This window comes from Halictus rubicundus, chromosome 1, assembly GCF_050948215.1.
Source record: "Halictus rubicundus isolate RS-2024b chromosome 1, iyHalRubi1_principal, whole genome shotgun sequence".
In the NCBI taxonomy this organism is placed as follows: domain Eukaryota; kingdom Metazoa; phylum Arthropoda; class Insecta; order Hymenoptera; family Halictidae; genus Halictus; species Halictus rubicundus.
The window spans coordinates 23,343,516-23,370,984 of NC_135149.1; the positions used below are offsets into that span (position 1 = coordinate 23,343,516).

The following is a 27,469-nucleotide window of genomic DNA, read 5'->3' on the forward strand; positions in this document are numbered from 1 at the left end:
TACGTAATTGGCGTTCGAAATTTTTTAAGTGGACCCGTTTCCGGGTTTTGACCGTGAAAACAATCATTCGCCGTGAAATAGTTTCCTCGGCCGACTCTCTCTTCTACAGACGTACATTTTATTTTTTAAAATTAAACATAAATAAGAGCAGAGATATCATTTTAACATTTAGTAATTCATTTCTTTCGCGCACTTGGCGATTCAAACTTTGCAAAAATCTATATTGCAGTGGAATCCAGGGACCTCCAATTTTTGCTTCAAATACTCCCAATCGCAAACTCCCTTCTCGCAACCTTCCAGTTCCAAAGGTTTCTCGTTTAAATAAAATCTGACCTTGTGCGCGGAATCGCATCTGGAAGCAACAAATCATTACGGGCAATGAATACATCAAATCAATACAGTGCACTATGAAATTGCATATCGGTGCGAACCTGTAGAAAACAGCTGCGAAATTCGCACCGAACGGAGCGAGATAGGAGGTCCGCCATTTTCTGTCTCTTTCGGCTTCGTAATTCGAAGCTGTCAAGGGCGTCGAGTCCTCCGCAACTCCAACAGTTGTCAAGAATAATTGCAGCATCGAGCTGTGGGTGAAGTAGAATATCCCTCGCGGCTCATCTTTCGCGTCTCCTTTTTCCAATTGCCTGAAACGTTTAAATAAAAAGCAAAATGGTTGCTCGTCGTTCAAAACAAAACTTTAACGAATCCAAATTGGACGCGTTTCCAAGACAATGGAAAACGTAATTTCAATCGCGGGAGCTCACGTAAAGTGCTTGAACATGTCTTGCAACGGTTGACATCCGACCCTGGGGCTCAGTTGCTGTCCATAACTGTCATGAGAGTAGTAGTGAAGATCCTCTTCGTACTCGAAAACTTTCAGGGATTCCTCTGCGAAAGCTGCGCACCAAGGAGACAGTTTCCCGACGACCCATGCTCTTTCGAACACGCAGGCAGTGTACATCACCAGAACGGATTCTGTAAAACACAGATTGATTAATCCGTTTTATCGAATGGATGTTAAATGTTTTTTTTTTTCAGACAGAAAACACACTGAAAGGAAGATCTTCGTCGAAGCCGAGTCGCCGGCTAACTTTGTGTACTACATGCTTGAACTCCGGTCCGTCGATGAAGGCGTTGACTTCAGCATTAGTTGACTCGTTCTTCATTAATTCCACCCAAGGCTTGCAAATTTTGTAAAGCTGTGAACAAAATAGACATTCGTAAATAATATTGAAACCTTCAATACTATAAGGTCTCGATATATGTGAAAGAAATGTGTAGAAGTGTAGCTTGGGGCAGGATTGGATGAAACCATTTTGTTTTAAATTAATTCTTTTGTGAAACTTTTAGTAACATATTTGTGACATTTTCTCGATTAAAATGACACCAAACACGATGTAATTTGGATCATACTTGTCAGTTTAATCCACGAAAACATATGTTCCACTGCTCAGTTCGGATAATCGAGGTTCTACTATATCGTGGATTAAACGAGCAAATATGATCCAAAATGTGTCGTGTTTGGGATCATTTTAATCAGAAAAATGTTACGAATACGTTGATAAAGGTCTCATAAAACAATAATTGAAAACATTATAGAGACAAGGAATAATGTCTGCATTGTACACATATTTCATTTCTTTGTTATCAAACCTTCAGTAGAGTATCTTGTTCCAATGGCACGACTTCCGTGTTGTTGAGAGACACATTACCAAAGAGGCCATTAATAAAGTAATCCATGCTAGCCACGGTCCGTTGCGTATCTGTTGATCTAAACTGCATGAAAATGAGAGCGATAATTTGAATAATTTTTTGTTTGTTTGAAGAATTATAAGTAGATCCATTCACTGTAGGCGTGCGACAGGAATGATTGACTGTAAATAATCGCGTACCTTGTATCTGTCTGCTGGCAGATCGTCAGAATCCAAACGCAGAAGCTGGGGGAAATATTTTTTGAACCGGGCTCCGAGTGTTTCCAAATCCAATTCGCCTTGCTTCGTCAAATATTTTGACTTGTCTTCGCTGAGATTCGGGTCTAGTTCCCACGCCTTCAAGCCCTCGACATCTTCTTTGCATAAATGGCCGCCTACGAGCGAGCGGAAAAACAATTAAGTGCATGGAATACCGAGAACCAGTAAAAAAAGCAATCTCCTTTACAATTCCAATCTGAAGTGACATAAGAACCCATTAACTCCAATGCTGCCTGAGCTTTACCTACTTCCATTTTTCTTGTGATTTTTAACGATTTTCTTCCGCAGTTTCGGCAACAAGTTTTTCATATTTTTAATCTCGCTTTTCCCTGAATAGCGCGTTCCATGTCTTATCAGCATCCAAATTTGCACTGGTTCGCAATCTAAAGAATAAATAGAAATATAAATGGAATTAAATATTATACGTATAATAACTGTGAATTACAAAATTGTTGATACTTACTTGGCACGGAAGTATTACTTATCAAATGATCCCCAATTTTGTAAGCCGTTTTGGTACCAGCAAACAAATACGGATGTTTATCAACCGAATAGCAATAATCATCTTTTGCATCGCTTACAATAAATTGACCCTCGAGAGATACGAAGGCAATCACTATTGTGAGGATTCTTATATCTAACATTTTTCTGATAATAAATATTATCTTCTTCTCGGAAGTCTGCGTGTCTGGAGCGAAAATCGAAAGAGTTTGTGTCAGAAAAAAAAAGAAACAAATCACGTGAAATACGACGCGAAAATCACTTCACTGTGGCTCAACGCGATTGTTAATGAATCATACAAATTTTTCTTCGTACTTTAAATACGCTTGCAGGTCACGACAAAAAAGAAAGAGCGTATTTGAAATGCGCATTTTTACTAAAATATATAAATAAATCACTATATCAAATTTTTATCAAATTCGTCCGGTTCGTATTTCAAAACGGTACTATTACCTATCAGGAGTACAGTAGATCTATTAATTTTAGATCTATTAATTTTAAATTGACAAAGAAGCTCATAATTTTTGCACGTTTTCAAGTTTGATTTAAAGCGGCTTTTCAATATGGCACCATTAAAAAGGACTTAATTTTAAATATTCTATATCTCACGTGTTGTAGATATATTAATTGTGATTCACAAAGAAGTTTTTAATTTTTGTTTAACTGTTTTATGTAAAAAGTGACGATCAAGAAATACAGGTGTGTCTTACGAGCGATCGTGGTGTCGACTGATCAGACACTGGTTGCTTACCTGCCTAGTGTGTCTCCTTCAATGTAAAGATATAAATGTCAATAACTGCTCAGGTTTTCTCTTTTATAGTAACAAACTCATGACCACGAAACTACATACACTTGCGTACACTCGTATTCGTGTATACGAACCGCCGCGCCGCGTCGTCGTCGGTGTCAATGCTTATTAGAATTAGGTGAAATATTACCGAATATTCATCACAATTTTGAACTTCGAGTTAATATTTTTCGTTAACCAGTTCCCGGTGTGTCTTTGAGTGTCCGACTAGAAATACAATATGTCTTTGAAAACAAAAAATTTATTTACGCATGACATTTAAAATTAATTTAAATGATAGTTGAAAATAGAATATTAGTGTTAATAGTTTTACAAAAAATTACATAAAATCTAGTATTTATGTTGTAACACTATATTTTTAAAATGGAGGTAGTCATTTGGTACGTGTCATAGCGTACTACTTTGTCAGTTTCCAATATTTGCATACACATGTTCTCCAAATTAGATATTTGGCCAGTCAGACAATTAATCAAAGCATTCCACCCATCAATTACACAGTTGGAACGATGTAGAAATCAGAATAAATAAGTAACCAGACGTATACTCCACAGAAAAATTATCTTACAGGTAACGATGGAGAACACAGGCAATTTTTTATTATAAACGATCGAGTAATGATCGATATAGCGGATTAACACATGACTTGTTAAAAGCACGATGCACACCTGTTGAATGTTACTGCATATATGCACACGTAAGGTTGCTATTACCCTTAAATATACTATAGTATTCGCTGATATGGAATTTGTGTGAAATGTGAACGTCACTATCAACAATCTTGTTTACCACAAGCAAACCATACATACATTTATGCAACCTTTTATTGGCTCAAATTATCGCGCAACAGTTAAAATAAAAAGATTTTTAGTAAAAATAAAAATCTTTGCGATTTAAATGCTAACAGATTTCCATGCATTTTAACATTTTGTAGACAATATGAAGTGAATATTACAAAGAGAAAGTCTTCAAGGACTAAATAACAGATTGTAATTGCAATATGCCACCGTGTCAATTTCGAATGGGCGTGTCAGATCAAAAGTTGGTTTTAAGAAAAATTACTTTTTTGTAGATACGGTTTTCTTGTTCAATACATTTTATACACAAACTATTTTTGTGCCATTTGGCAGCAATAACTTGATTTCAGCGAAAGTTGTAGACACGCCCTATCGAATTAACACGACAGAATAACGAACTGATATTTATTCATGATAAATGCCAAATACACAACAGTAGGCATGAAATGTGCGAGCTTCGTAAGCGAACGTGGAATAATTGTCCTTCTCAGGGTCCCACATAAATCCAAGAGAACTCTGAATAGATTGGCCTGATTTTTCTACGATAGTCACTGCAACTACAACCTTGTACCTAAAACTAATTAATATTACATTCAATGAACTCAATAAAATTTTTAATATAAACAGACTGACAGAATAAAATAATACTCGACGGTTTTTACGGTATTGAGTACCTGTCGAAATTTAAATTTTTTATTTTACTTCTAATGTCTGCAGCAATTGATTCGCAAGCCTTCAAACATGTTGTTGGATCATAAGAGATATCTTCGAGCTTATTATTCATTGTAGTCTGCACAATTTTATCGACTGGATCTACTTTAAAAGGATTGTAAGCTTCCAGACGATAAGTGTTCTGATATTTTAGCGCCTACAGTAATTCAGAAATTAAAATGAGGTATATATTAAATAAATTCATTTTAATAAATTATTTTAAACTAAATAGCGCACTAAGTAAAAGAGATTTTCTCTTACCTCCCTTTCATTATCCTGGCTTTTATCGATCAATTCTAATTGATGGGGCATAATATATCGATCAATAAATGTTCTGCACAGTCTTCCCAATTAACAATTAAGTACTGTTACGAGTACATTAAAAATACTTGTATTACTGGAACGTAACCAAGCGCTACTTGGTTACCAAAACAAACAAATTTGATTAGTCAATAATTGTCGAGTGAATTAATATCGATAAAATATTTCCGAATATTTAAATCCAGTACTCAATTTATTAATAAAAAACGTATTCTTCAAACCGTATCTTATACTTTTAATGTATTTTCGACAGTTTTATATGTACCAGATCCACATAACCACTTTTACTAATAATTTTTAACAATTATCTCTTTTCTATATAATTTTTGAAATGCGATATTTGCATCGTTTGAATTTTCGAATTTTCTAATGCGCGCGCAGATAGTATCGATTTCGGAGAATTATCGAACCGATTCCGATTATCGAACGGTGATCATATTTTTGAATTCGCGGTTCTTTAAAATGTAACGATTGTAATTATCGGGAACGTAAAAGCTGTTTAAACAGTGCCAGTTAAGAAAAAACAGTGTAGTTTGTCAACTTCGAATCGTAGATAATTAAACAGTGTTAATTGAATAAAAAGTGTGTTTGCATCGCTCCCGAAGTAAGAAATAGAAAATTGCAGGTATGAAGCCGGCGTCGTACAAAGGTTAGTTCAATTTATCATAACATTTATTGTATTACAGTAATTTTATTTAGCGTGAAATCAAACAAAATTGCACGTGTATAACAGTCAAACAAAAGTTTACGCTCATAAAAAGCAGTAGTCAACGATAGCAAAGTATAATAAATATAAGCTTCCGTTTTCTATCCCATGTAAACGTTCTTCTACTTCGTTTTTAACGAAGGCATAAATCATTTGTTTACCACCAGCGTAAAATAATATTTATGTTTTGTAATTATTAATAATGTTATAATTATCACTGTTCGTATTTGGCTGCACTTGTCACACATTTCCTCATCAGTGTATAAAATTATGTACACAAGGTATTAAATAACACTTAAATATTTATATATTTTCGTTTCTTATAATAACATACTTAAACATTTATATTAATCTGATTAATTAAATAAAGTGAATTGTATATATGATACAATGACAATTCTGCCTGCATTGTTTTACATTATAGAAATTATACATATAATCCTGAGATTATTAATAGTTATATTTCCATTTAACAATATTTCAAACTTTTCTTCTCGTTCAAGTTAGCTATAAATTCGGTAATACCTTTGTTACAAATGTTATACATAAGTAACATCCATTAAAAGCAACAGCCAAGATTCAGATGTAAATGTGTAAATAAATTAATTCACATATTGTCTATGCAAAGTCCTAAACGAGATTCAATATTTAAAATAGATTTATGTTTAATGAAAGTTATATAAGTTAATCATTGTATAATGAATAATAAAATTTAAATGTATCTCCAATGCAATGAAAAATACAAGGAAATATACATTCATGCCTGAAATATAGCATTAAAAGGAAACACGAGCTTCTTAGTTGACATCATATTAAATTTTTGTTCCATTTTTTACTAGAAACAAAATGATTTGGACAATTTCAATGCTAAATGTAAGACATGAATGTATCTTGTTTCATCTAATAACGCTATACATTCTTAATAGTTCGACATAAATCACTTCAAACACTAATGCTTAAAATATACATTTGTGCTACTTTAGTCTACACAAAAATCAAATACCTACGGACACAGTAAAACAGTTCTGTGTCAATTGGAATCTTAGCTTCCCTTATAATTAAATAATGAATACATTTGATCACAAAATTTATAAAGATACATTTCCCGATACAGAAAATTCAATAATTTTCCTAAGATAACAATTCAACCTCAGCTTGTATGTTTTGGCGGGCTTGTTCTTCATATTTTTCGCGAAATTCCTTCGAGGCAAAAATATTTGGTATTTGCACAAAATTCTGCAGCACCTATGTTTTAAGAAGCACATATACAAAAGTAAAAGATTTTAGCTCTTTCCTTGAGAGTCGAGTGATCAAATTATATTACCTTCAAACGTAAAGCGGTGTACATTGGCTCACTCAGAAAAGAATACTCTCCACGAATCTTCTCCCTGTATTCTGCGTAGCTTTCTAGGGAAGAACCCAACACAGCCATATCCAAATCTAAAAAGTAATGAGCATCTTCACCACCAAAGGCACCTCCGATTTTATGAGCATCTGTACTATGCGTTGTAGCTACTTTCAGAAGCTCGCTAGCTTCTTCCCTTAGTTCCGCATCCTGTATAAATACAATGTATTAAATTTCTATCCTTGCGTCACTGTTGGTAAGCATGGAAAAAAGAAACAGTGCAATAATAGTTACAGCAGCAATTCCAGCTTCATCTGCAAATGTATTAAAATGCTCCAAATTCTTGTTTTCACCATCTAAAGCTTTGGGATCATATTCGAAGCTGTAACAGAATCATCATGTGTGTTGTGTCAGTTGTTCACTTTATTATTTTTTTTTTTAATACTCACTTTTGAAAGAATAAGGCAAGAAGCACAGCTTGGGGGTTCTTTAAATTATCTTTGATCTCATAGTAACAGTTCAACTTCTCACTAAGAGAGTCTAGATTATGATAGGTACGCTTTTCTTCGGAATAAGCCTCCTGCAATTTTGTGAACCATGTATCACAGACTTCACTATTTAAAGATTCAGTCGCCTCTTTCCAACTTTCTTCTATTGATGCCATTTTTCCCTACAAATGAAATATTTAAATAGAACAAATAAGACCATTTTACAAATTTTGTTTCTATCAGGTCCTTTTTTACAAGGAATGTATATTTTAAGTTTGATAAGGGAACAACAACGTTTACGTCTTTAATTGAAGGAAATTGTAACTACTGTTAAAAACGAAAAATTCGTGACAAATGCGGAAAAATTCATATTCCTAATTTAAATGTACTCACGGTATATTAAATGAGCCAAACAATGCGATGGTTTAACTTAGAGGTGAAAAGCAAGAAACTGTGCTTCGTAGAAAATTCTGATTACCGATACATAATGTATCGTTGCGGTTGTCCACTGACTGAATGAATTCTACTCGATAAAATAAAGTCTGCTTCCACTTATTGATCGGATTGTGTCCGCGTTTTATCAGCGAAACACAGCGCGTCTTCTAATTACCTACGCGGTATTTCTTACACGGAAGAATGGTCTCGAATCTTTCGAAAAAATCGTTTATAACATTACGAGAATATTTAAATTTCATTAGAAAAAGAAATTAAATTTTTTCTTCGTAGAAAATCGCTTACGACTATTTGCATTAAATTCGCGCCTAGTTGGTACCCTTGTAAGATGGTTGGGCTTCCCCGCGACTATGGGTTCACAGCTACAGCAATATATTACAATTTATATAATACAATCTCGGTGTTTCCTTCTGTCATTCTACAAATAAAAATCATGTTTTTTCATTCTAGCATGAAACATTTTTTAATCTCCAGCTTCCTAGAAATACCTTACAGTAGATTTTTCCGTCTGCGCGAAAGACTATATATCACTACAATATATCTCATACATACAGTTTATCATGTCTGTAAGATACACAAATATGTATTTGATACAGGACGAAGTGTTTTACAAATTTTCTTGCGATTCAATACAGAATAGCATTGCAAGAATATAAATTAAAACGTTTTAGCTACTGAAGGAAATGCGTAACGATAGTATCATCATTTGCAAGTAGATATTCGGCTTATTCGTAGTTTAACCTCAAAGTTAGATTAAATAGTTATTGTACAGTGATTGAATCTGTGATAATTTGACCGAAAATGAAAGGTGCAGTAGTATGTTTTTTGTATAGTGGTAAAAATATATCAATTGTATTCTTATTTTGTCAATAAGTATACAGCTGATATTTGTTATTGTTTGTAATTTTAGAGTAATATTCAAAGACAAATATTTTCATTTTATTGATTGCAGATAAAGAAATAGATAAAAACATTATTACATTATTGTATATTCTTATTATTGGATCTCTATCTATTGCATTATTTTTGTATGGATTTTTTCCTTTAATAAACTACGATAACACCATAGCAACTGAAAAAGATATTCCAAAATTTGTAGAAAATGTGAGGTGAGATAAAAGCATTATAAAAATGTACATATAATAGAAGAAACAAATTTTATTGAATGATCATCTTAACAATATCGAATAAACCTTTTAGAGTAAAAGTAGATGAACTGTATCAGCCAATGGTAAAAAGAATGGTCATAATGGTTATCGATGCCTTGAGATGGGATTTTATAACAGGGTCAATTGGAAAAGTTGCTATGCCTATAACAAGCAGTCTCATAGCAAATTCCTCAGCATGTTTATTTCAAGCTAAAGTACATTCACCGACTGTTACGATGCCACGAATAAAGGTGCTATATCTTGAATAAAATCACTCTTTTGAAATATTTTCAAAACTCGGGCACTCTTATTTTCTGTCGCATAGGCAATCACAACTGGTACGGTTCCTAGTTTTATTGAAGTGGCTTCAAATTTTGGAAGTAAACCGGTTGCTGGTGATAATGTGTTGCTTCAAGCAACAAACTATGGCTATGAGTCAATATTTTATGGGGATGAGACTTGGCTCACATTGTTTCCCTCTATGTTTAAACGTTATGAGGGTACTACATCATTCATTGTAACAGATTTTACAGAGGTACTGTGAACCAAGAATTTCATCATTTATGGGTATACAATATAATTCAATGGAGATTACAAATTTAGGTTGACAACAATGTGACTAGACATTTACGTAAAGAATTGCACAGTAAGACTGACTGGTCAATAATGATTCTTCATTATCTGGGCCTTGATCATATTGGCCATGTTCACGGTCCGTTTAGTCCACTGATTAAAACAAAACTTAAGGAAATGGATATAGTAATTGCAAAAATTCAAGCAAAGGTTCGAGAATGGGTATGTGTAGCAATTCTTATCCAATGATTTTTTAAATGCAAATTAAAGCAAGTTTAATTAAAAAGAGAAAATAAGTAGAGGTGTTCGAGAACTCAAAAATGTTGGGTCGGGATGGGTTGAGAATTTTATTCGGGATCAGGTCGGGTTCTCGAAAATTTGGGTTCTTGAAACTTTGGGTTCTTGAAAATTTGGGTTCTTGAAACTTTGGGTTCTTGAAACTTTGGGTTCTTGAAAATTTGGGTTCTTGATCATTTTTTAAATTATTCGAGAGAATCATGAACATTCTCGGGAATCCCGATATACTCGAGACTCTTGACTGTCGGGTACCCGACATTTTTGGGTTCTCGCACATCTCTAGAAATAAGGTGTAATCCATTTTCCATATTTATAAAAATAGTGTAAACTTATTATCTTCAGAATCAAAATAATGATTCTTCTCTGTTTATTATCTGTGGGGATCATGGAATGAAAGATTCTGGAGGTCATGGTGGCTCTACGATATCAGAAACAACTGTACCTTTCATTACGATTGGTGGCAAATGCATGCAACACCATAATCACTTTACAGAAATAGAACAAGTAGACATTGCGTCCACATTGTCCACTGTTTTGGGTGTTCCAATACCACACTCTAATTTAGGAAGTGTGTTTTTGGATTCTTTGTACGACTTGCCTGTAGCAAAGAAATTATATGTACTCCATTATAATGCCAAACAGATGTTCGATCATTTTCAACAATTGACAGACTACAAATCTGAATGTAAGTCAGTGACTCATGTCTACATTATAATATTTTGAATAATATAGGATACTTTATATCCATACAGATGCATATCAAAAATACAAAGAGGCTTTGAAACTTCATACCGCATGGTTAAACACTAAGGATCATTCAAATGACATGACAAATGACATTATACTTTCCTACAAGTATGCGCTTAAAGGAATGAAAGAACTTCTCATAAACAGTATGATAAAATACGATTTTCATGTAATACTGGTGGCCATGTTTTTCTTGAGTCACGTAAGGATTAAAATTTTTAATCGTTTGATATAAGTATAATTGAATTATGTATGTATAAGTAATTCATAATTTTTCAGATAATTTGTATTTTGCTCAAAAAGAACATTTATACATTAGGTACTTCGAAAAATACGATTTTACTAGTTGTGATAAATATAAGTCTTTGGATAGTAATTAATTGTTTTTGGAACTTCGACGGCATATCAACACTCCACTTAAAGAATTTAAGCAGTATCATGATAGTGTTATTTGTAATAATTGTTTTAATCGTCAATTGTTGTTTACTCGCCGGTGGTAATTATACCAACTTTTTTATGCACAAGGTAAGAAGATCAAAGCCCAAAAAAAAATTACGTATGATTGCGTCAATTTGTAAATGTTTCACCTAACATTAGAATACAGAAAATATACTGGGAAAGTGGTTGCTGTCTCTCGGTACATTTGTGCATGCGATAAGTCTCAGTGGCAGTAGTTTTGTGGAAGAAGAACATCAAACTTGGTATTTCCACTGGGTCACACTTCTCACACTGTTACTTTACAATTTTACTGGAAAATTTTATGCGCATCTGCAATTGTAAGCCAATTTTACTAGCATATTAATCCCTCGTCTTATGATTTCTTTTAAAACTTTCATCATCATCAAATTGCGACTGCTTGTGCAATTTTTCACCCTATTTTCTAATTACCGATATATTGCTACTATCTATTTCTACATTGCTCCTTTTATCTTATGTTTATCTTTATGCATACCTACGTTGCTTTTATATGTCTATCTATTTTTTTTTTCTTTCTTTTGCAAGGGGTTAAGTATTTAATTATAAAAAGCTTCTCTGTGCAAGTTTTAAATAATAAACTTCAATTTGTAGTTACAGCAATTACAAGCGATATGTGTATGCACAGACATGCATAAAACTTTTATTGATACTGATAGGACACAGAATCCTTAGAAAATTGAATAGTACAGGAGATAAGTATGCTCATCTACCAGACATAGCAGGATTCTTGGTAGAACAAGAGAGTATGTTGGGCATGACAATTATACTTATCACTGGTAATTAAATAATAATATACCAATGCACATCTATCTGCTTACAAATACGTTTTTAAATATTTAAAATTATTTTTACAGCCATTGTACTTTTAATATGGCTCGATTTTATGCACGAAGACGAAAAGTACAAAATACAATCGCTAATAATTAACTCGATTATGGGTGTATGTATTTATTTACGTCACATGAACAATAATAGTGTCATCAAATTGCCATTGTATCCTCAGTCTAGGTAAATTTGCTTTTAACGCGTGGAATCTATGCAATTAATTCATGAAGTTATAATACTTTCTTCTCTTTCAGAGGAATATACGAAGTACAAATTTTCTGGATATTATTGTTAATTAACATTTTCAATTACATTTATCGTATAGGGTTAACGATCCAATACAAGCAGGCAATATTTTTAAGAATCGCATTATTTTCCATTGTGCGGATATGGGCCATGGTCACAGCAATTATACACCAACCGTATAACGTGATTCTTTTGCCATTGCAAATCATTTTCAGTGGCGTAATTCGCGCGATAATTCAAGACAATAGCACGCAACAGATAAATGCGCTTGTGTATACGTGGATCGGCAATGTGTTTTATTTCTATCAGGTAAAATCAAAGATGCAAATCTTGGTGGGAGTAACATAACTGAAAATAAATAAAATTAAATTTTCTTCAGGGAAATTCGAATAGTTTGGCAACCGTTGACGTAGCCGCTGGCTACGTTGGTATACAATCCTACATGCCAATTATTAACGCATCGTTGTTAATAATTAATACTTACACTGCGCCTGTTTTGGCGTGTCTTTTACTCGTTTACCAGGCAGTATTGCAATACTCCTATAAGTAAGTAAATTGCGACATTTTAGAAAGATCCTCTGGTTAAAATGCGTACAGGCGAATTTTATAAATTTTTCCAAGGAGAAGACATTTTTCAAAAAATCTTTTAGGATTTTATTAATACACCCTTCGAAATACTATAAAAATTTCTTTTCAATTTTTCACTCTCAATGCATCAATAAACTATTACGTTGCTTCTAATCACACGTTCAAGATAATTTCTTGCAATTCAATACAAAGATGGAAATATTTTAGGCAAACAAATCAGGTAAAGAAAGAATTGGAAATTTATAATTATTTTGGGGAATTTTGCATTATCCATGTTTGCAGAAAATCGGCATTTTAACTGAAGGATCCGCGCAACTATTAAAATTTGGCGCAACAATGCGTTATGCTGTGGCAATTTTTTTTCTAGTACACGCGAGACTGTCATGGAAATAAGTAAAACGTATATTACCTGGAGATTGGTGCCACTGACTGCGTATACAATTATAATCACTATTCAACGGCATCATTTGTTCGTATGGTCAGTGTTTTCGCCAAAATTGATATACGAAACTGCGTATTTCACTGTCGTTTGCATTACAACACTGATTATACTAATCTTAATTACGTTGCAAAAGGCGATAAAAAATAGTGTGCAATGATGCAACATTCTTTTACACTTTTGTAAAAAAATTTCACACTTGAAATATAATAAATACAAAATGGGAGGAAGAAGTAGAAAATTAATATCAAGGACAATTTTATTTTGAACTTCCAAATTTCTTTACAATCATTTACGCGTAATTACCCCATCACGTCTATAAAAATCGAACGTAAAAAGAATTAGTGATACACGTAAAACAGAAACTTTGCAAAAATACTTTTCGTTTACAATCGAAATTACTTAATTTCTTAATTAAGCTCAGATTGTAGCTGGTCTGCATACTTTACGCTACTAACTATTATATGGCTGTATAATAAACAACGTACACAGTAAAATTAAGAGTTACATCGTTTATGTCAAAACGTTTTTGTATAATTGTACAATCAGAATGCGGTTCAAATGAAGTCGGAGATAAAATTCTATCACAAATCGTATGATTAATAAAATACGCCGAAATTTTTTACGTTATTTTCTCTTCTCTATAATACACTATTTTAAAATCTAATTTATCTCTCATTTACATTATCATTAAAATTCATAGCAGCTCGCGAAGCCACTTTGGAGAAAAATACAAATGTAAAATAGCGATTACTAGTCATGCAACGTAATATCCAAAAAATATCCCTAAAAATAAACTTGTTAAAGCACAGGATGCTAGTTCAGTGTCTAAAATTAAATTATTAACTATAGGAACACGAAAAAACGACAAAAGTAGCAATATACTTGTTCGCATTCGCTGTAAAATAATATGAAATCGATTAACAGTAATTGTCAGCAGTATCGAGATGCTTTGTGTTCTCTTACATTTACAAGTGTTGCTACTTTCTGCAATAAATATTAAATAAAAATCATCGAAATAGAGATGTGTAACATATCGTTATCCTTAACTAAATTAGTCGATTTCACGCGCTCTAAAATAGAAAATTCGTGTTTTTTTTTTAATAAATAATTTTAACGGGTTCTAAAAGAGTTTTTCTTAAAAAATTTGTTGACAAATCGAATAGCACCAACTTAAAACTATAATCGATCTAAAATCATACTAAATACTGCACACCGTTCGCGCGCAATACTTACAATGAAAAAGTTAAGTACACGATAGCTTGTAAGCTCGAAACAGTACATGCTAATGCTTCTCAGCACGACTCTTAAAATATAAAATATTCGTATTCGTATTATACAAAAATAGAAATACTTTGATATTCATTTATCGAATCACGAAAAACAATTCTGCCGTGTTTTAATATAGTTAATCCCGTAACGAGGGTTAATACAGTTGGTTTTGCAAGGCTGTAAAGTTACCCGCAATTCAATCAGTTTCTCTCAAATCGAAGATTTTTTTTTTAATGCACTTTCCAAGTGACAAACTGGTTTGCAGTTATCCGAATCAATACTAGTCATTTCGCTGTCACTGTCCTGAAGGAAATCCACGTTCTCTCACGAAATGGTTAACTCTCACAGCGTGGGTATTTGTGACAAATGTATAATAAATTAATTACTGCTCGGTTCGCTGTGTAGTACAGCGCCGGTGTAAATTCGAACAAAACTCCGTTGGTCTCTTAAACGAGACGTTTCAGTTTAAATAATTAATTAAAATTTTCTAAAACGGCGAATTCATACCGAGCTTTGTACCAAATTCTAGCCGAGCTCTCTTTTGATACCTCACGTTTACTCTGAAAACAATTGGGGTTTGTTAGAAAATATCTTTCTTATAATATTTATTTTAAAGTGTTTCATGCATTTGTTTGAGTTAAAAAACATTAAACTATTGAATTGCATTAAAAATAACTTCCTTTTCCTTAAAAAAATTATTTTCCTCCCCAAAGAAATGGGACAACTCAACTTTTCGTGTCCTACACGTATGAAACCCCTGAAAGAGAAATATACTTACTTAATTTCCTGCCACTTAATTAACTCATTAACAGCGAAAATAAGCGGCAGGGAACTTAAGAAGAATAGAGGGAGATGAACCGGAAAGTCTTCGATTTTTTCACCCTCCTCTTTCCAAAATGAACAGAACACAACCCCTGAGAATGCTGCTTGTGCGCATAATCTAGAAAAAAACATATGTATTCATTATAATACTAATATAGGAGGGACAATTACGAAGGAAAGTATAAAATTATTCTTACGTTATAAATGCACTTAAGAACCACACGAAATTGTTGAAAGGTTGTTTCCTCCAAATAGAATACTCTCGATGTACAAAGCCTACGGATATGGTTACTGCAACCAAGGAGACCGTTTCTCGGTAATTAATCGTATAATAATTTTTGTATTAACCTATGATGAAACTTACCTAAATGTAAAACTAGCAATGACAAAGCGAAATGCTGTACCACTAAAACGACGTTTGGTTTGGCACCCCAACCCCCCCATAGGACCCCTTCTCTTAATTCAGGGTACACGTAGAGACATTTGGAGTCCATTGACGCGTAAATGGGGCACAAAGTTAGAAACGAAATACACTGCGATAGAACTATGGTTATAATTGTTGGTAGAAACTTGCTACCATAACACCACAGAACGAACAACGCAATCTGAAAAGGAAATAAGTGTGTCTTAATATTATTTTCAATCCGTTAAAATGATTAGGAGTAAGAATACATTTTTATTTCACACTCGACTCTTGTAATTGATGCAGAAACTTTTTATTTTGCATGGAGATTCAGAGTTCACTTGTCGCATTTACTCACTTGGCCGTCTATGGTGCACTGGTTCTTTCCCGTGGCGCGTTGCATTATGGTGGGATCTTTTGGCGTGGCAATCATGGATATCGATAACATTGGAATGATTAAGCAACTCAACCATAACACTTGATCGACAGAGAACAGCGGCGGCAGCAGCAAGAAGCTGGACAGTGCTTGCGTGAAGGAGAGAGTGACTGTGCAACAGACCCAGAATTGCACGCAATTCCAAAGGCACTTCATGTAATGACGAGCCTGAACGATAAATTTTAATGCATCAAATTCATTTGAATTCATCAGGTTGATTCTTATTGTTACTTCTAGGGGGGCCAATTCTATATCTAAAAACTTAACTTCTTTTCAAAGTTACATTTCTAAATAAAATTCTATAAAGATTACCTCATGATTATGGAGAATAAAGTACACGATAAACTATATGATTTATGAGATTTACCTCCATAATCAAATGGAAAATGGCGATCGGATCCTCGCGTTTGACGCTCAACGAGCACGCAACTGAGTTCAACGCTCTGCTTATGTCAACCGGAGATGGACCTTGGTCTTCTCTCGTTTGGGTTAGTACAGGAATTCTCTGGCAAACTTGTGGGTACAATGGTTCTACTGCCACTCTAAAATCGTATCATCAATTAACACAACTCTGAAAACAGCGCAGAACAATCGAGCAACAGCAAACGCTGATAACTTCTCCACCAACATTCTGACATTTCACTTTTTGTGTAAAATATTTACAAAAATGGTACAGGTTTCCGAAGTTCCCTGCCGTAGTCTAAGGAACTTAAATAAACCACAAGAATCAATATTTGGAGATGAGAATTTACTATACCTACAACCAGCTACGAGGCGACCGATGACACACAACAGACCTTACAGGAGACCTACCATAAAGATCGAATCGGACACAACGTATAACCAGTCTTACTTGAAATTCAATCAAGTTCCTAGACGAAGATTCAATTACGGGGATCATGAAAAATTAGGGTACAAAACCGCCGAGAAAATGGCTACCGATACCGTCTACAAACTGTCCTATGAAGCTTTAAACGGAAAAATCCCAGAACCTTTTCTCCCAAGACCACGTTTGTTCATCGAAGGATCTCGGGACATGACGACTACTCAGATGATGTCCTATATGAACCCTGGACGTGTGCAAGTGAAACGTTACAAACCTTATCGAGAAAAACATGTCCCCTCTGTTCCAATGGAAAGCGAGACAATCACAAAAGGGTCTTATCAAAATTTTTCTACCCCTCTTGTTGTCAAAAGACCACGAAGAGCAACGTTCTGGCAGACAAAAGTGAAAACAGACTACGACACTACAAGTCAGCTGTCTTATCGATTCACAGGACTTGTTCCTGAGAGCATCAGGATGAAGCCTAAACGAGCGAAGATCACTGCTCGAATGGAGGACGACACTATCTTCAGAACTAGTTACAAGATCCCAGGCCGTCTCGTCAGAAAGGAGATCGTTTGCGAATATGTTTGATCTTGTATGTTTTCTATTACGGAGGATGGCACTATCTTCAAAGCTAGTTTGAAGATTCCAGGCCGTCTCATCACCAAGAAAAATGTTTGCTAATAGTATTTGCTTTTGTACGTTTTATATTTGATAATTCAGTCTTGATTTTAATAAACGTGTATTGATAGTAATAGAAGGATTCGTTACCCTGCGTCCGCTTGCATAAAGATTGGCATGTTTTCTGCGTTAGCAGAAGAGCCTAAGACGCAAACTACTTCTCCGTAATCTTGCATAATGTGCAGCATCTCTCTGGTGACCGTAGTGTTGCAGTCGGTGAACAAAGACACTAGTAGAGGAACGTTATCTATTAGTTCCAAGTGCGGTCGGATTTTGTCGATGCCTCTTGGCAGCTTCGCCTGTAATCGAAGCAGAACATTGCAGTCAATTATTAACGTTTTTGAGACAACTGTTTAAGATTGGGAGACTTACTCTGTTGGATAAGTCGAAATTAACGGGAGCACTCTGTTCCGTACTATCCGTGAGGCAACTCAGGGACCGCCATGCTTCCTGACCTGATCCTAAATCCACACTTTGCACTAGCACGCTGTCCTCGCTTCTAACTGTATCCTGTTCCCTATTGAACATCGTTTTACTCTTGGACATTGTTCTTAAATTTGCATTTGGAAATATTTCAAATGACAAAGAAAGAATACAGAGAGAACACAACAAAGAGAGACAGTTTAATATAGTTGCGGATCAGTCCATGCTAATCAGTCAATTTCTGCCATCGAAACGAGAGATTATGCTTAAAGTAAAATGCATATCATGCACTGCTTGTAAAATTAGGGGAAGTTTGAGTCATCATTTTACTGGTCTCGAATTTGTTTACAAAATACAGGAATTTTACAATCTTCGCTTGCTTTCATTACACCCACCGCATTTTTAATCATGTTGATAATTATTTACTTGTCTGATAACCGATATTTTTCAACTAAAAAAAATATTATTACGATAGACCAAACATTCTAGTGTAAGATTAAAAAAGATTCAACTTGATTGGAAAAGTAGTTTCTGAGATAAAAATTCATAAGTATAGCGAGTTTCATCTCAGACATTATTTCACTTCAGACAGAGATTGTAAACTTTAAATGTCTGTGTTTTGTAAACAAATAAGAAATCAGCAAGGTGATGACTTAAACCTCCTGATTATAAATCATTTCAGGTAAGATCATTTGGCATCGGTGACCAGAAGCGATCGATTCGTCTCGGAGTGATCCAAGAGAGGAGATCTAATACGAAAAGAAAAGGGAAACAGAAAATAATTACGAAAAGTGTGACGATCCAGTTCTCGTGATCCTTTGCACTAGGTGATTTAGACTGGCATGCAAAATCAACCGAACATTATAACATTCGTTATCAAAACAGTTACAGCTGTTTAGCGCAACAGAACGAACCTATGGCTCATGGCACTCTTGACTTGGGACAATCCTGTGTCGTTCCACTCAGTGGTCTCATCGTCAAACTTCACGGTGGCGAAGTCGGTGTTTATGGCACTCGGTGCTGACATACTCATGGCACGGCTAGTGTCCAGATTGGTGCTATAATATAAAGTAAATCGTACAATAGAGAAAACGGTTGCTCCGTGTTCCATTCATGCAGGGATAACCTTTTAGAACACAAACACATCAATGCAGCATATGTATGCAGCAGAAATGTATGATTGCATGCTCTTTTTAGGTATCGGCGAACGTTCTTATTTGGTCTAACGTAATCGTATCGAGAAGCAAAAGCACGGTTCTCAATCTCGTATAGTAAGTATAGTTAAAACGTTTATCAAAAGTAAATAATGACATGTTTCATTTAGTGTTTTATGTGTGATAAAGAGAGGGTAATATGTAACATACCGAGGAGAGACACGATTAAGCAAGTGGCTGGCCTCATCCATGCAGGAGTAATTATGCTGATGAGATTGGGCCGAGGGAGTGGGTGAGGACATGGCTGCTGCCTGGCTCACCCACCAACCCACTGGACTCTCGGACCTAATATCGGTGTGTTAGTTATATACGTTTTATTCGTGTATTTAATGTAATGTCGATGAATATAATAATGAGATATTAACACATGTGCAATGGTACAACTGGAAATAATGAACAAATGTTTTTGTTCGAGATCGTATCCGCTAATGAAGAAGCCATTAAGTCTCTATCAGAAACTAATAGAAACGAAACCAGAGGTTGCCAGTAACTATACCGGCGTAAAAATCAGTCGGAACTTAACGCTCTAAATAGAAACATAACAAAGTAACAAACTTAACAGAGTAAATTCGTAAGAGAACGAATATAATCGAAAGTCCACTAAAGAGTACAGAGTATCGATCAGAAAGATTAGAAAGGGAGGATCAAAAATCGAATCATCATCGCATTCAAAGAACTGGTAAACTTTCTATGGATAGAAAATAATATTCACAATAAAAAAAGATATTAATTAATACAGAGCGTAACGAATAAACATGCAAATTAGTAACAGTAATGAAAGAAAGAGGTATAGACAAACATATACGATGGGGTCATGTGTGGATATCTCTCCAGCCATTGCTGTCTCCTGTAATGTACATGCATATCTTACATTCACATTCATAGTTATAGACAAAAGTAGCTAGTTAAACAAGTTCATATCAGATAGCACCATTTATTTTTAGAGACTTACAACAGATTAGATTAAACGACATTGAAAAAGTGACAAATACTTTTTAATTGACGAGTAAGAAGAGAAAGAAAAAACGAACGACAACGGAATAATCGTAAACACCAGCAACATATACAATTAGTGTGAAGTACTCAGTGTTGAATATGTTTTCATGTATAACAGATTTTTACACATATAGAAATATAACATATTTATACTCTCCAATGTGAGGACATGCCCCAAACTTTTCAATATTAATCCAAAAGCAAAAGAAAGCAAAGCAAAGTAGTTTGTAGAGTTATCGATTAGCAATAGTAGAATGGCGTATAGTACCTAGCTCTCTCACTGAGCAACGATATATGACAATTCCATCCGCTTTCCAGACCCATCTTCTCCGAGAACACTCGAGATCGCAGTTCATTTTCCTTGCTGAAGTGAACGAAACGTATACATGCTCTATCTAGTTGTTCAATCAACTGTACCTGTGAGACAAACCACACATTTACACTTAATCGTAAATCCTAAAACACTTTTGTAAGTCATATATTCCTTTAATAAATTTTAAAAAGAGAAAGTCTAATTATTAGAGGTGTGGGAGAACCTGAAAATGTCGGGTACCCGATATATTCGAGAATCCAACATTTTCGAGTCCTTGCACACCTCTACTAATTACACCACGCGGTAAAGCAAATCTTTTTCCCATACAACATGTTCCCAGAAGTTCCAAATTATATTTTGTTTTTAATACAGAATCGAAATAGTTCGACAAAACGTGCAGCAGTCATATAAAATAGATTTTTCACATAGGAAAAAGGATTGCAAATGTGTATTCATTGTACAAAGAACGCCTATTGAAAATTAAAGAATTGAAAATGTGTTAGATAGTGTGTTATAATTAAATATTTTACCATATCTGTTTGTGCTTGATATTGCATTGTGACCATTCCAATGAAGACTTGATTGCATTGAATTTCGAAGCAACTTTCCACATCGCTTATATTGTCGTCCTTATTTTCATTGCACAATAAGGAATCTATAAATATTTGCATGAAAACGCTGTATTTATAATATTACAAAGAATATAAATGTTTGTAGAACTTACCAGTTGAGTGAAATTGTCCGAGAATGCCTTTCACTCTGGGATCAAGAACGTTTCTGAAGTCCCAGGGTAATGGGGTGGGACTTCTATGGGGTGTGTACAAATGTTTGCTGTCTGCAGGAAGCTCTAAATATATTTTAGACATTTTATTGTTAATACCACGCGTTAGTGGTCTATATGCAAATGCAGTGCAGTATGACGTCAAGCTTGTCCTTTGATAGAAGTCTTGCACCTTTTTTCTGAAATGCATATGGAGGAATTATTTGAATTGAATAGTTTAAATGTATTCTAAGGGTTTATTATTTCTACAGTTGCTCCCAAAAGAATTCGAACATCCTTTACATTAAAAATGAAAAAGGCCCTTTTTAAAAGATGTTTTATTTCAGCCTTTAAAAAGTGCCTCTTTTATTTTCTTTTTTATGTAATTCTTATCAATTGTAATTTTCTCAAAATCTTTTTTGCACATTATTCAGTAAACCAACGTTTTTAATTGCTCAAAAAAGTCAGGTCATTTAGTCCAATATTAAAAAAGTTATTCCGTTTTAAAAGGCGTCCGAATATTTTCGTGAGCAACTGAATGTACCTATCGGATGCAGAAAGTGGACAGAGATCATGGCCATCCCAAAACTCAATACACGAATCCAAAATTATGTCTGCTGTACCCTGTGTTAATAATTGTAAACCACCTCCACTGCGTTCCTTAACTACTACGGCAACCATATGCGGAAAGGGGAATTTCAGCTTCGTTGCAATGCTCAAGGACCTTGCGAATTTGATGTCACGGCGTACCATTTCGGGTTGCTAAAATATAATGCGTAAAATTTGAATCGTTTCTTCCATAAATAATTAAAGGAGGATTCTCATATAAAAGGAAAAACAGAATCCAATTTTCGAGGAATGCTTATTCGAAATCTATTTATTAAACATATCTGCAACTTTATATAGTCATAGATGAATATTTTTAGAAGTAAGAAAAACGAATTTTCATCATTTTATAATCTTTTTCATTTTTTTTTTCTTCTACAAATACTCATCTATGACTATATAAAGTTGCAGATACGTTTAATAAAGAGATTTCGAATAAAAATTTCCCGAAAATTGGCTTCTTTTTTCCCTGTTTACACGAGAATCCCCCCTTAAGTGAACGTACAACTGCAATATCACACAATATGCTTACAACATGCCTAAACGTGGACAACTGTTGCTCCAATTGGAATATATTTTGTGCCTGCTCTTGGAAACCTATCTGCTTCGCTAACTCACACAGGCACCTACATTTATCACACATGAAATTTTAGTAAATGGTAATTTACTCTAACGAAAGAAAGAACAGTACAGAAGTGTGAGAGAATGTCCCATGATTAGCATTCATATGATTATATGTACAAAATGATTGGAGTTCCATACACCAATACAGATTAACTATAAATATGGAGGATACATAAAATAACTATGGTTGGACTGACCACATCTGTCCAAGGCTCCCTGATTCGTCCACTAAATACACTTGTCTTGAACTTTGTATTGTATCTTTTGCCTGATACCCACTCTTATCTTCTACACTGTGATCCTGGTAGCTGACAAATGTGTATGATCAACGTTACTGGTAACTGGAAGTGTTACCTTTGGACTGTCTTAGGAATTATGAGTATGATAAACTGGACGTAATTAGCTTGATAATTGGAAGAATTAGTTTGAATTATGTATACAAACAAAGGGAGAAAAATGCAGTGCAATAAAGCGTTTTAATGAAACACGATCAACCGAAACGGACAATAGACATACCGTCTGTTCGTAACCGGTACGAGATTCTCATTGTACAGTGCTTCGCAAGTCACATGGCAACAGAACTGCATATAATGCTCTTGCGTTTGCATGTTACATGTGTTGAGTAGAATCGCTAGACCTAGCGGTTTCAATGAGTTCAAATGCTGCCTCCAAGCATGATCATCAAACTGTAGACGAAACGGCAGCGCATGATCATGGGTAAGATCCAAAACCTCGGCTGTTGAATGAGACATGTCTGAAACCACATTTCCATTTAATATACGATAGACTAGATAATCTTTTTTATTTTCTACGTTACCGTGTTGAACATAAGACGTTTTATTTGGGTACTGTTTAGAATCGTCAGTTTGTGTTTGGCATTGGTGTTCAGAAGTTTTATCTAAACTACCAGCGCTGTAAAATAAGTAATTCATTAATATATTAGGTGGTTGTATATGAAATATTCGATTTCAGGATGCAAATTTTATAAAATGTTCTGATCAAGAAATGCTATTAAAGTCTACAGTCTTGAAATGATGATTTACCTTGAAGACGGGGACAAAGTACTGGCATTGCGTAAGAAAAATACTTTCTCTGCTGTTGGATTAGGCCACGAAAGGATTCCTTTTTTATCCACACAGCATAGTGCCTGAAAAGGTTTCATTACATTTCTTTTAATTTTGTTCCTTGTTACATTTGGTAGAAAGTATATTCGCTTGTACGATGTTTAAAGTACCGTGACTGATCCTAAAACGTGTAAGATACTCGCAGACCTGGACATCATGTGCTCCTTACCGAGAAGAATATTGAAAAAATATTCTTTTAGTTCCATCCAGTTGTAGACTACCTCTGGATAACTTGGACCAGAGATGTCCGTATCCTCGAACGGATCGACAAACTAAAATCATGATCAAAATATATACGAGACGAAGCATCGCGCGGCCATCAAAAATTCGCTGTTTCGAAGGCATATTAACCTGGAGCTTCTTTGAAGACTGATAAAGTTTAAATAAAGCTTTAAACCGCGCCATTCCAAAACCGTTTAGAAAAATCCAACAAATCGGAAATACTAACGGAAGTAGAGGAATCCCAATGGCGATTGGTTGCAGCAGGAACATTTCGTTCCAATGACCAATGCCAAAGTATTCATACAAATATAAATACCGGAATAAATTTACAATTAACACAATAACTAAAAGAACTGGATAGGCGAGCTGTTCGATACAACATATCATTAAAAGGTGACGCTTGCGATTGTGATATGTGACTGGTCTGTCGAGAGCCTGATCAAGAGCCATTCTGAGATTCATCAAATATGGGGTTTCTTGGAGCTTGTAAATTTTGTTCTTCAATGGTGCCCGTGCCTGGGGTGTTGAAAAGATTTCATTCGCACTGTGAACTTGGGGACTGTACACCTCTCTTACATGTAGCACCGGTGCCTCTGTATCCTGTAATTATTTACACTCTCATTATTTCTTTCATTGTATAAAGCAAGGCTTGAAATGTTTCTTCTTTTTAATAACTATTCTATAAAACATATGCATGTATACAATAAAATGCAATTATAATAATTCGAGATCTCAATTACAGAAAATTTGATGTGAGAATCGATTCTGTAACGACAAGAACAATAATGGAAAGAAATTTCAGAAGCGAAACCGATATTATAAGCTTTCGAACCCTGGGTATAAAGCAATCTTATTTATTAATGTACTCTACTTACATCATAAGGGACACAGTATCCAGGTGCCTGCTGGCCAGGTTTTATTACAATTATGTCCCCGGCAACTAATAAAGCCCATGGCAAATTCACTATATGGCCATCACGGTACGTCCATTGTAAAGTTAAACAGGGGGACAATGGACTGCACAAATGTGGGTAATTTTCGGATTCCCATTGGCAAGAATGTTTTGCAACTGAAATGGCCAAAATACAATTTTACGAACGAAGTTTAAAACACATTTAAATACATACAGTGTGAATAAAAATTTACCTTCTAATTGGTCAAGAAGTATTCGTACTCTATGAGGAATTTCTTTGTGTCGTAATTTGTTATCTGATACAACTAAAATAAAATTTAAAACTACTAAACAACAGACTGTCAGTCCTTCATAAGGCAGTGTAAGGTACCTGTAACCATGTAAAGATGGTTTTTAGTCTGTTTAAATCACAGTTCATATAATTTCTGTAGTTATTTTTAACAATTCTATTTATTCTTAGTCTTTCTGAACATTATAAAGAATATAACTAAAAGAATGTAGTTATTATTATACACGCACTGTTTTAGAAGCATTATTATGCTCTCAAGATATTACAATCTAATATTAAACTGTGAGCGAGTTCATACCATGTCTCGTTGACTGTGAAGAATTCAATGACAAGGATAATGGCATTGATCAAAAGTGCAATTGCTGAAGTCCAACACAGAGTTGTGTACTGACTACGATGATGTAAAGTATCCTTTAGCCAAGCTTTATATTTTCTGCACATAATATATACATTACATATACACAATATCGAGTATGACATTTTCCTCTGATAGATATAAAAATGAGGAATGGGTAAAGACATTACTTGTTCCTTTTGCATTCTTCTTCATACTCTTGCAGAACCCTCTTAATGTCACGTTGCAGCGTCTCAAGAGCAACTGTGGTTGTCAATCCTAATGATTCTGTGAATTTATTGTTTGCTTTTTCGCTCGTTCTAGAGCTGTGGTCCTTCGCCTGATCCCCAACCATTTTCTATACGATAAAGTTATTAAACGCTTTTTATGATTCATTGCAAAGTATAGATGGAAAATTGCATTCAATGCTTGTTGTGCTCACAGCTGTGGCACTCATTTTATTTATTTTCTTTAGCATTCTTTACGAGTGTAATCGAAGAGAAACATTCAATGATTTTTTAAGTAGTTAGCAGAAACCAAGTTACTTCTAATTACTTGTTAGCTAAATAACACTATTTTGTCACTTAGTAGTGCATCTGTAGTTGTAAGGCAAAGTAGCATACATTACATGATACTACTTTGGAGATATTTATATTATTAAACATTCATTTTTGTTATTGCTACAGAGTGGGATATAGTTGTGCAACAACAATTTTGTTGTATTAAAACTATGGGACACAAACATTTTTATCAACTTTTTCACATAATATATCCATTAATCTAAACTGTTTAGATTTATCTTTACTTATCTTATATGTGTGAAGTAAATTTTAGAGTTTCGTTGTATTGCATTGTTATTTTGATAATAAAACATTGATTTTTTCTCTCAAGAACACAAGTACTGCCCTTCCTCAATCGAGGTGTAAACAGAAATTTCTTTAAAAAAAATACAATTTATTTTGTTCTGCCTTACAATCACAGATCCATTGACAAGAATGATTGAAACATGCAAAGTAAACTAAAACTATAGATGGAAAGGATGATCTTGACAAATTGACTCCTTCTGTGTTTAATTTATGTGCGGACATGCATTTTCACTCATGTATTTAATCTTCGAAATTGCAGTGAAACGACAGCAGTGTTCATTGCACATCATGACTCGTATCAGAAGAAAATAAGTAATCAAAAACTGAATCGACAGAAAGAAAGCAATATTTCGAACGTTTTGTATGGAACAAAACTAGGTGGAGGAAACTGAAATAAATAAGGAGAAAACGATGCAAATACAATTTATTAATACAGCCATGTTTAAGGGACAGAAGCAGGAATGCTCTCCAAAACAAACGGAGCGAGGTTAAAAATGCATTAACACTTGCATAAGTTAATGAATGGGTTTATAGTGTACCGCTTATGTCCGTCACGCTCCAAAAGTGCACTTCGATTCTTTAATAGAGGTTCGTGTATTGAATAATTAAAAATAATGGGAGAAGACTCATAATTGCAAATGACCTGAATCAGAACGAAGAATGCATATTCGACTAAGCTCACATCACATATTGTCAGTGTCTCATAACGTGGTACTCGGAAGGAATGCGAAAGGAATTCGCAAAGAAACCGTCTGATTGGTCAGGCGCACACAGTCGAGTCGCAAGCATTCTCGCTATTCGCTGAGAAGATTACCACGACTACGTCAGGTGTATCGCATCGCATAACGGTGAACTTCGCTCCCCCTTGCCCCCGTGTCTTCCCGAGTACCACGCTTAGCCACGCTATGAGA

General features: G+C 34.6%; 6 protein-coding genes across 12 annotated transcripts; 2 read left to right on the plus strand and 4 right to left on the minus strand.

Annotated features, from left to right (window-relative positions):
- Window positions 1–101: 101 nt before the first annotated feature.
- Window positions 102–3,242, minus strand: LOC143358090 (multiple inositol polyphosphate phosphatase 1). 2 transcript variants are annotated; one of them, XM_076794984.1, is made up of 9 exons: window positions 3,179–3,242; window positions 2,431–2,655; window positions 2,216–2,350; window positions 1,890–2,083; window positions 1,651–1,773; window positions 1,049–1,196; window positions 762–972; window positions 432–641; window positions 102–352 (listed from the first exon to the last, which is right to left on the minus strand). In XM_076794984.1, exons 2-9 carry the CDS (start codon window positions 2,609–2,611, stop codon window positions 202–204), a joined length of 1,353 nt encoding a protein of 450 aa, XP_076651099.1. In that variant the 5' UTR covers window positions 2,612–2,655; window positions 3,179–3,242; the 3' UTR covers window positions 102–201. The 2 variants fall into 2 exon arrangements, with proteins under 2 accessions (XP_076651099.1, XP_076651108.1); XM_076794993.1 differs by lacking the exon at window positions 3,179–3,242 and adding an exon at window positions 2,922–3,154.
- Window positions 3,243–4,004: 762 nt separating this feature from the next.
- Window positions 4,005–5,375, minus strand: LOC143358166 (dynein light chain Tctex-type 5). Of its 2 annotated transcripts, none has more exons than XM_076795126.1 (3): window positions 5,043–5,375; window positions 4,745–4,938; window positions 4,005–4,641 (listed from the first exon to the last, which is right to left on the minus strand). In XM_076795126.1, exons 1-3 carry the CDS (start codon window positions 5,091–5,093, stop codon window positions 4,476–4,478), a joined length of 411 nt encoding a protein of 136 aa, XP_076651241.1. In that variant the 5' UTR covers window positions 5,094–5,375; the 3' UTR covers window positions 4,005–4,475. The 2 variants fall into 2 exon arrangements, with proteins under 2 accessions (XP_076651241.1, XP_076651234.1); XM_076795119.1 differs by having other exon boundaries at window positions 4,005–4,647.
- An 85-nt stretch (window positions 5,376–5,460) lies between these two features.
- On the plus strand, window positions 5,461–14,444 carry Pig-g (phosphatidylinositol glycan anchor biosynthesis class G). Of its 2 annotated transcripts, none has more exons than XM_076794876.1 (14): window positions 5,461–5,751; window positions 9,047–9,203; window positions 9,295–9,493; window positions 9,568–9,777; window positions 9,846–10,037; window positions 10,455–10,797; window positions 10,865–11,061; window positions 11,139–11,384; window positions 11,457–11,635; window positions 11,928–12,112; window positions 12,191–12,344; window positions 12,416–12,716; window positions 12,787–12,953; window positions 13,363–14,444. In XM_076794876.1, the coding sequence occupies exons 1-14, from the start codon at window positions 5,730–5,732 to the stop codon at window positions 13,592–13,594; spliced, it is 2,784 nt and encodes a 927-aa protein (XP_076650991.1). In that variant the 5' UTR covers window positions 5,461–5,729; the 3' UTR covers window positions 13,595–14,444. The 2 variants fall into 2 exon arrangements, with proteins under 2 accessions (XP_076650991.1, XP_076651001.1); XM_076794886.1 differs by lacking the exon at window positions 5,461–5,751 and adding an exon at window positions 8,645–8,902.
- Window positions 5,763–8,364, minus strand: LOC143358162 (uncharacterized). Its single transcript, XM_076795110.1, has 5 exons — window positions 8,035–8,364; window positions 7,603–7,823; window positions 7,448–7,535; window positions 7,133–7,363; window positions 5,763–7,053 (listed from the first exon to the last, which is right to left on the minus strand). Exons 2-5 carry the CDS (start codon window positions 7,815–7,817, stop codon window positions 6,940–6,942), a joined length of 648 nt encoding a protein of 215 aa, XP_076651225.1. The 5' UTR covers window positions 7,818–7,823; window positions 8,035–8,364; the 3' UTR covers window positions 5,763–6,939.
- Window positions 14,445–14,696: 252 nt separating the features above from the next.
- On the minus strand, window positions 14,697–27,333 carry L(2)k05819 (transmembrane protein 94-like protein l(2)k05819). 4 transcript variants are annotated; one of them, XM_076794825.1, is made up of 26 exons: window positions 27,202–27,333; window positions 25,884–26,050; window positions 25,657–25,791; window positions 25,303–25,439; window positions 25,032–25,225; window positions 24,286–24,756; window positions 24,045–24,206; window positions 23,854–23,957; window positions 23,628–23,722; window positions 23,327–23,564; window positions 22,719–22,812; window positions 22,125–22,342; window positions 21,545–21,780; window positions 21,351–21,475; window positions 20,776–20,924; window positions 20,311–20,358; window positions 19,662–19,796; window positions 19,212–19,355; window positions 18,247–18,391; window positions 17,965–18,173; window positions 16,735–16,909; window positions 16,290–16,535; window positions 15,893–16,133; window positions 15,726–15,819; window positions 15,485–15,646; window positions 14,697–15,266 (listed from the first exon to the last, which is right to left on the minus strand). In XM_076794825.1, exons 2-26 carry the CDS (start codon window positions 26,045–26,047, stop codon window positions 15,194–15,196), a joined length of 4,194 nt encoding a protein of 1,397 aa, XP_076650940.1. In that variant the 5' UTR covers window positions 26,048–26,050; window positions 27,202–27,333; the 3' UTR covers window positions 14,697–15,193. The 4 variants fall into 4 exon arrangements, with proteins under 4 accessions (XP_076650940.1, XP_076650931.1, XP_076650948.1 ...); XM_076794816.1 differs by having other exon boundaries at window positions 27,098–27,333; XM_076794833.1 differs by lacking the exon at window positions 20,311–20,358 and having other exon boundaries at window positions 27,098–27,333.
- Window positions 16,904–17,940, plus strand: LOC143358119 (uncharacterized). The gene has a single exon (XM_076795030.1). It carries the CDS (start codon window positions 17,035–17,037, stop codon window positions 17,782–17,784), a length of 750 nt encoding a protein of 249 aa, XP_076651145.1. The 5' UTR covers window positions 16,904–17,034; the 3' UTR covers window positions 17,785–17,940.
- Window positions 27,334–27,469: the final 136 nt, after the last annotated feature.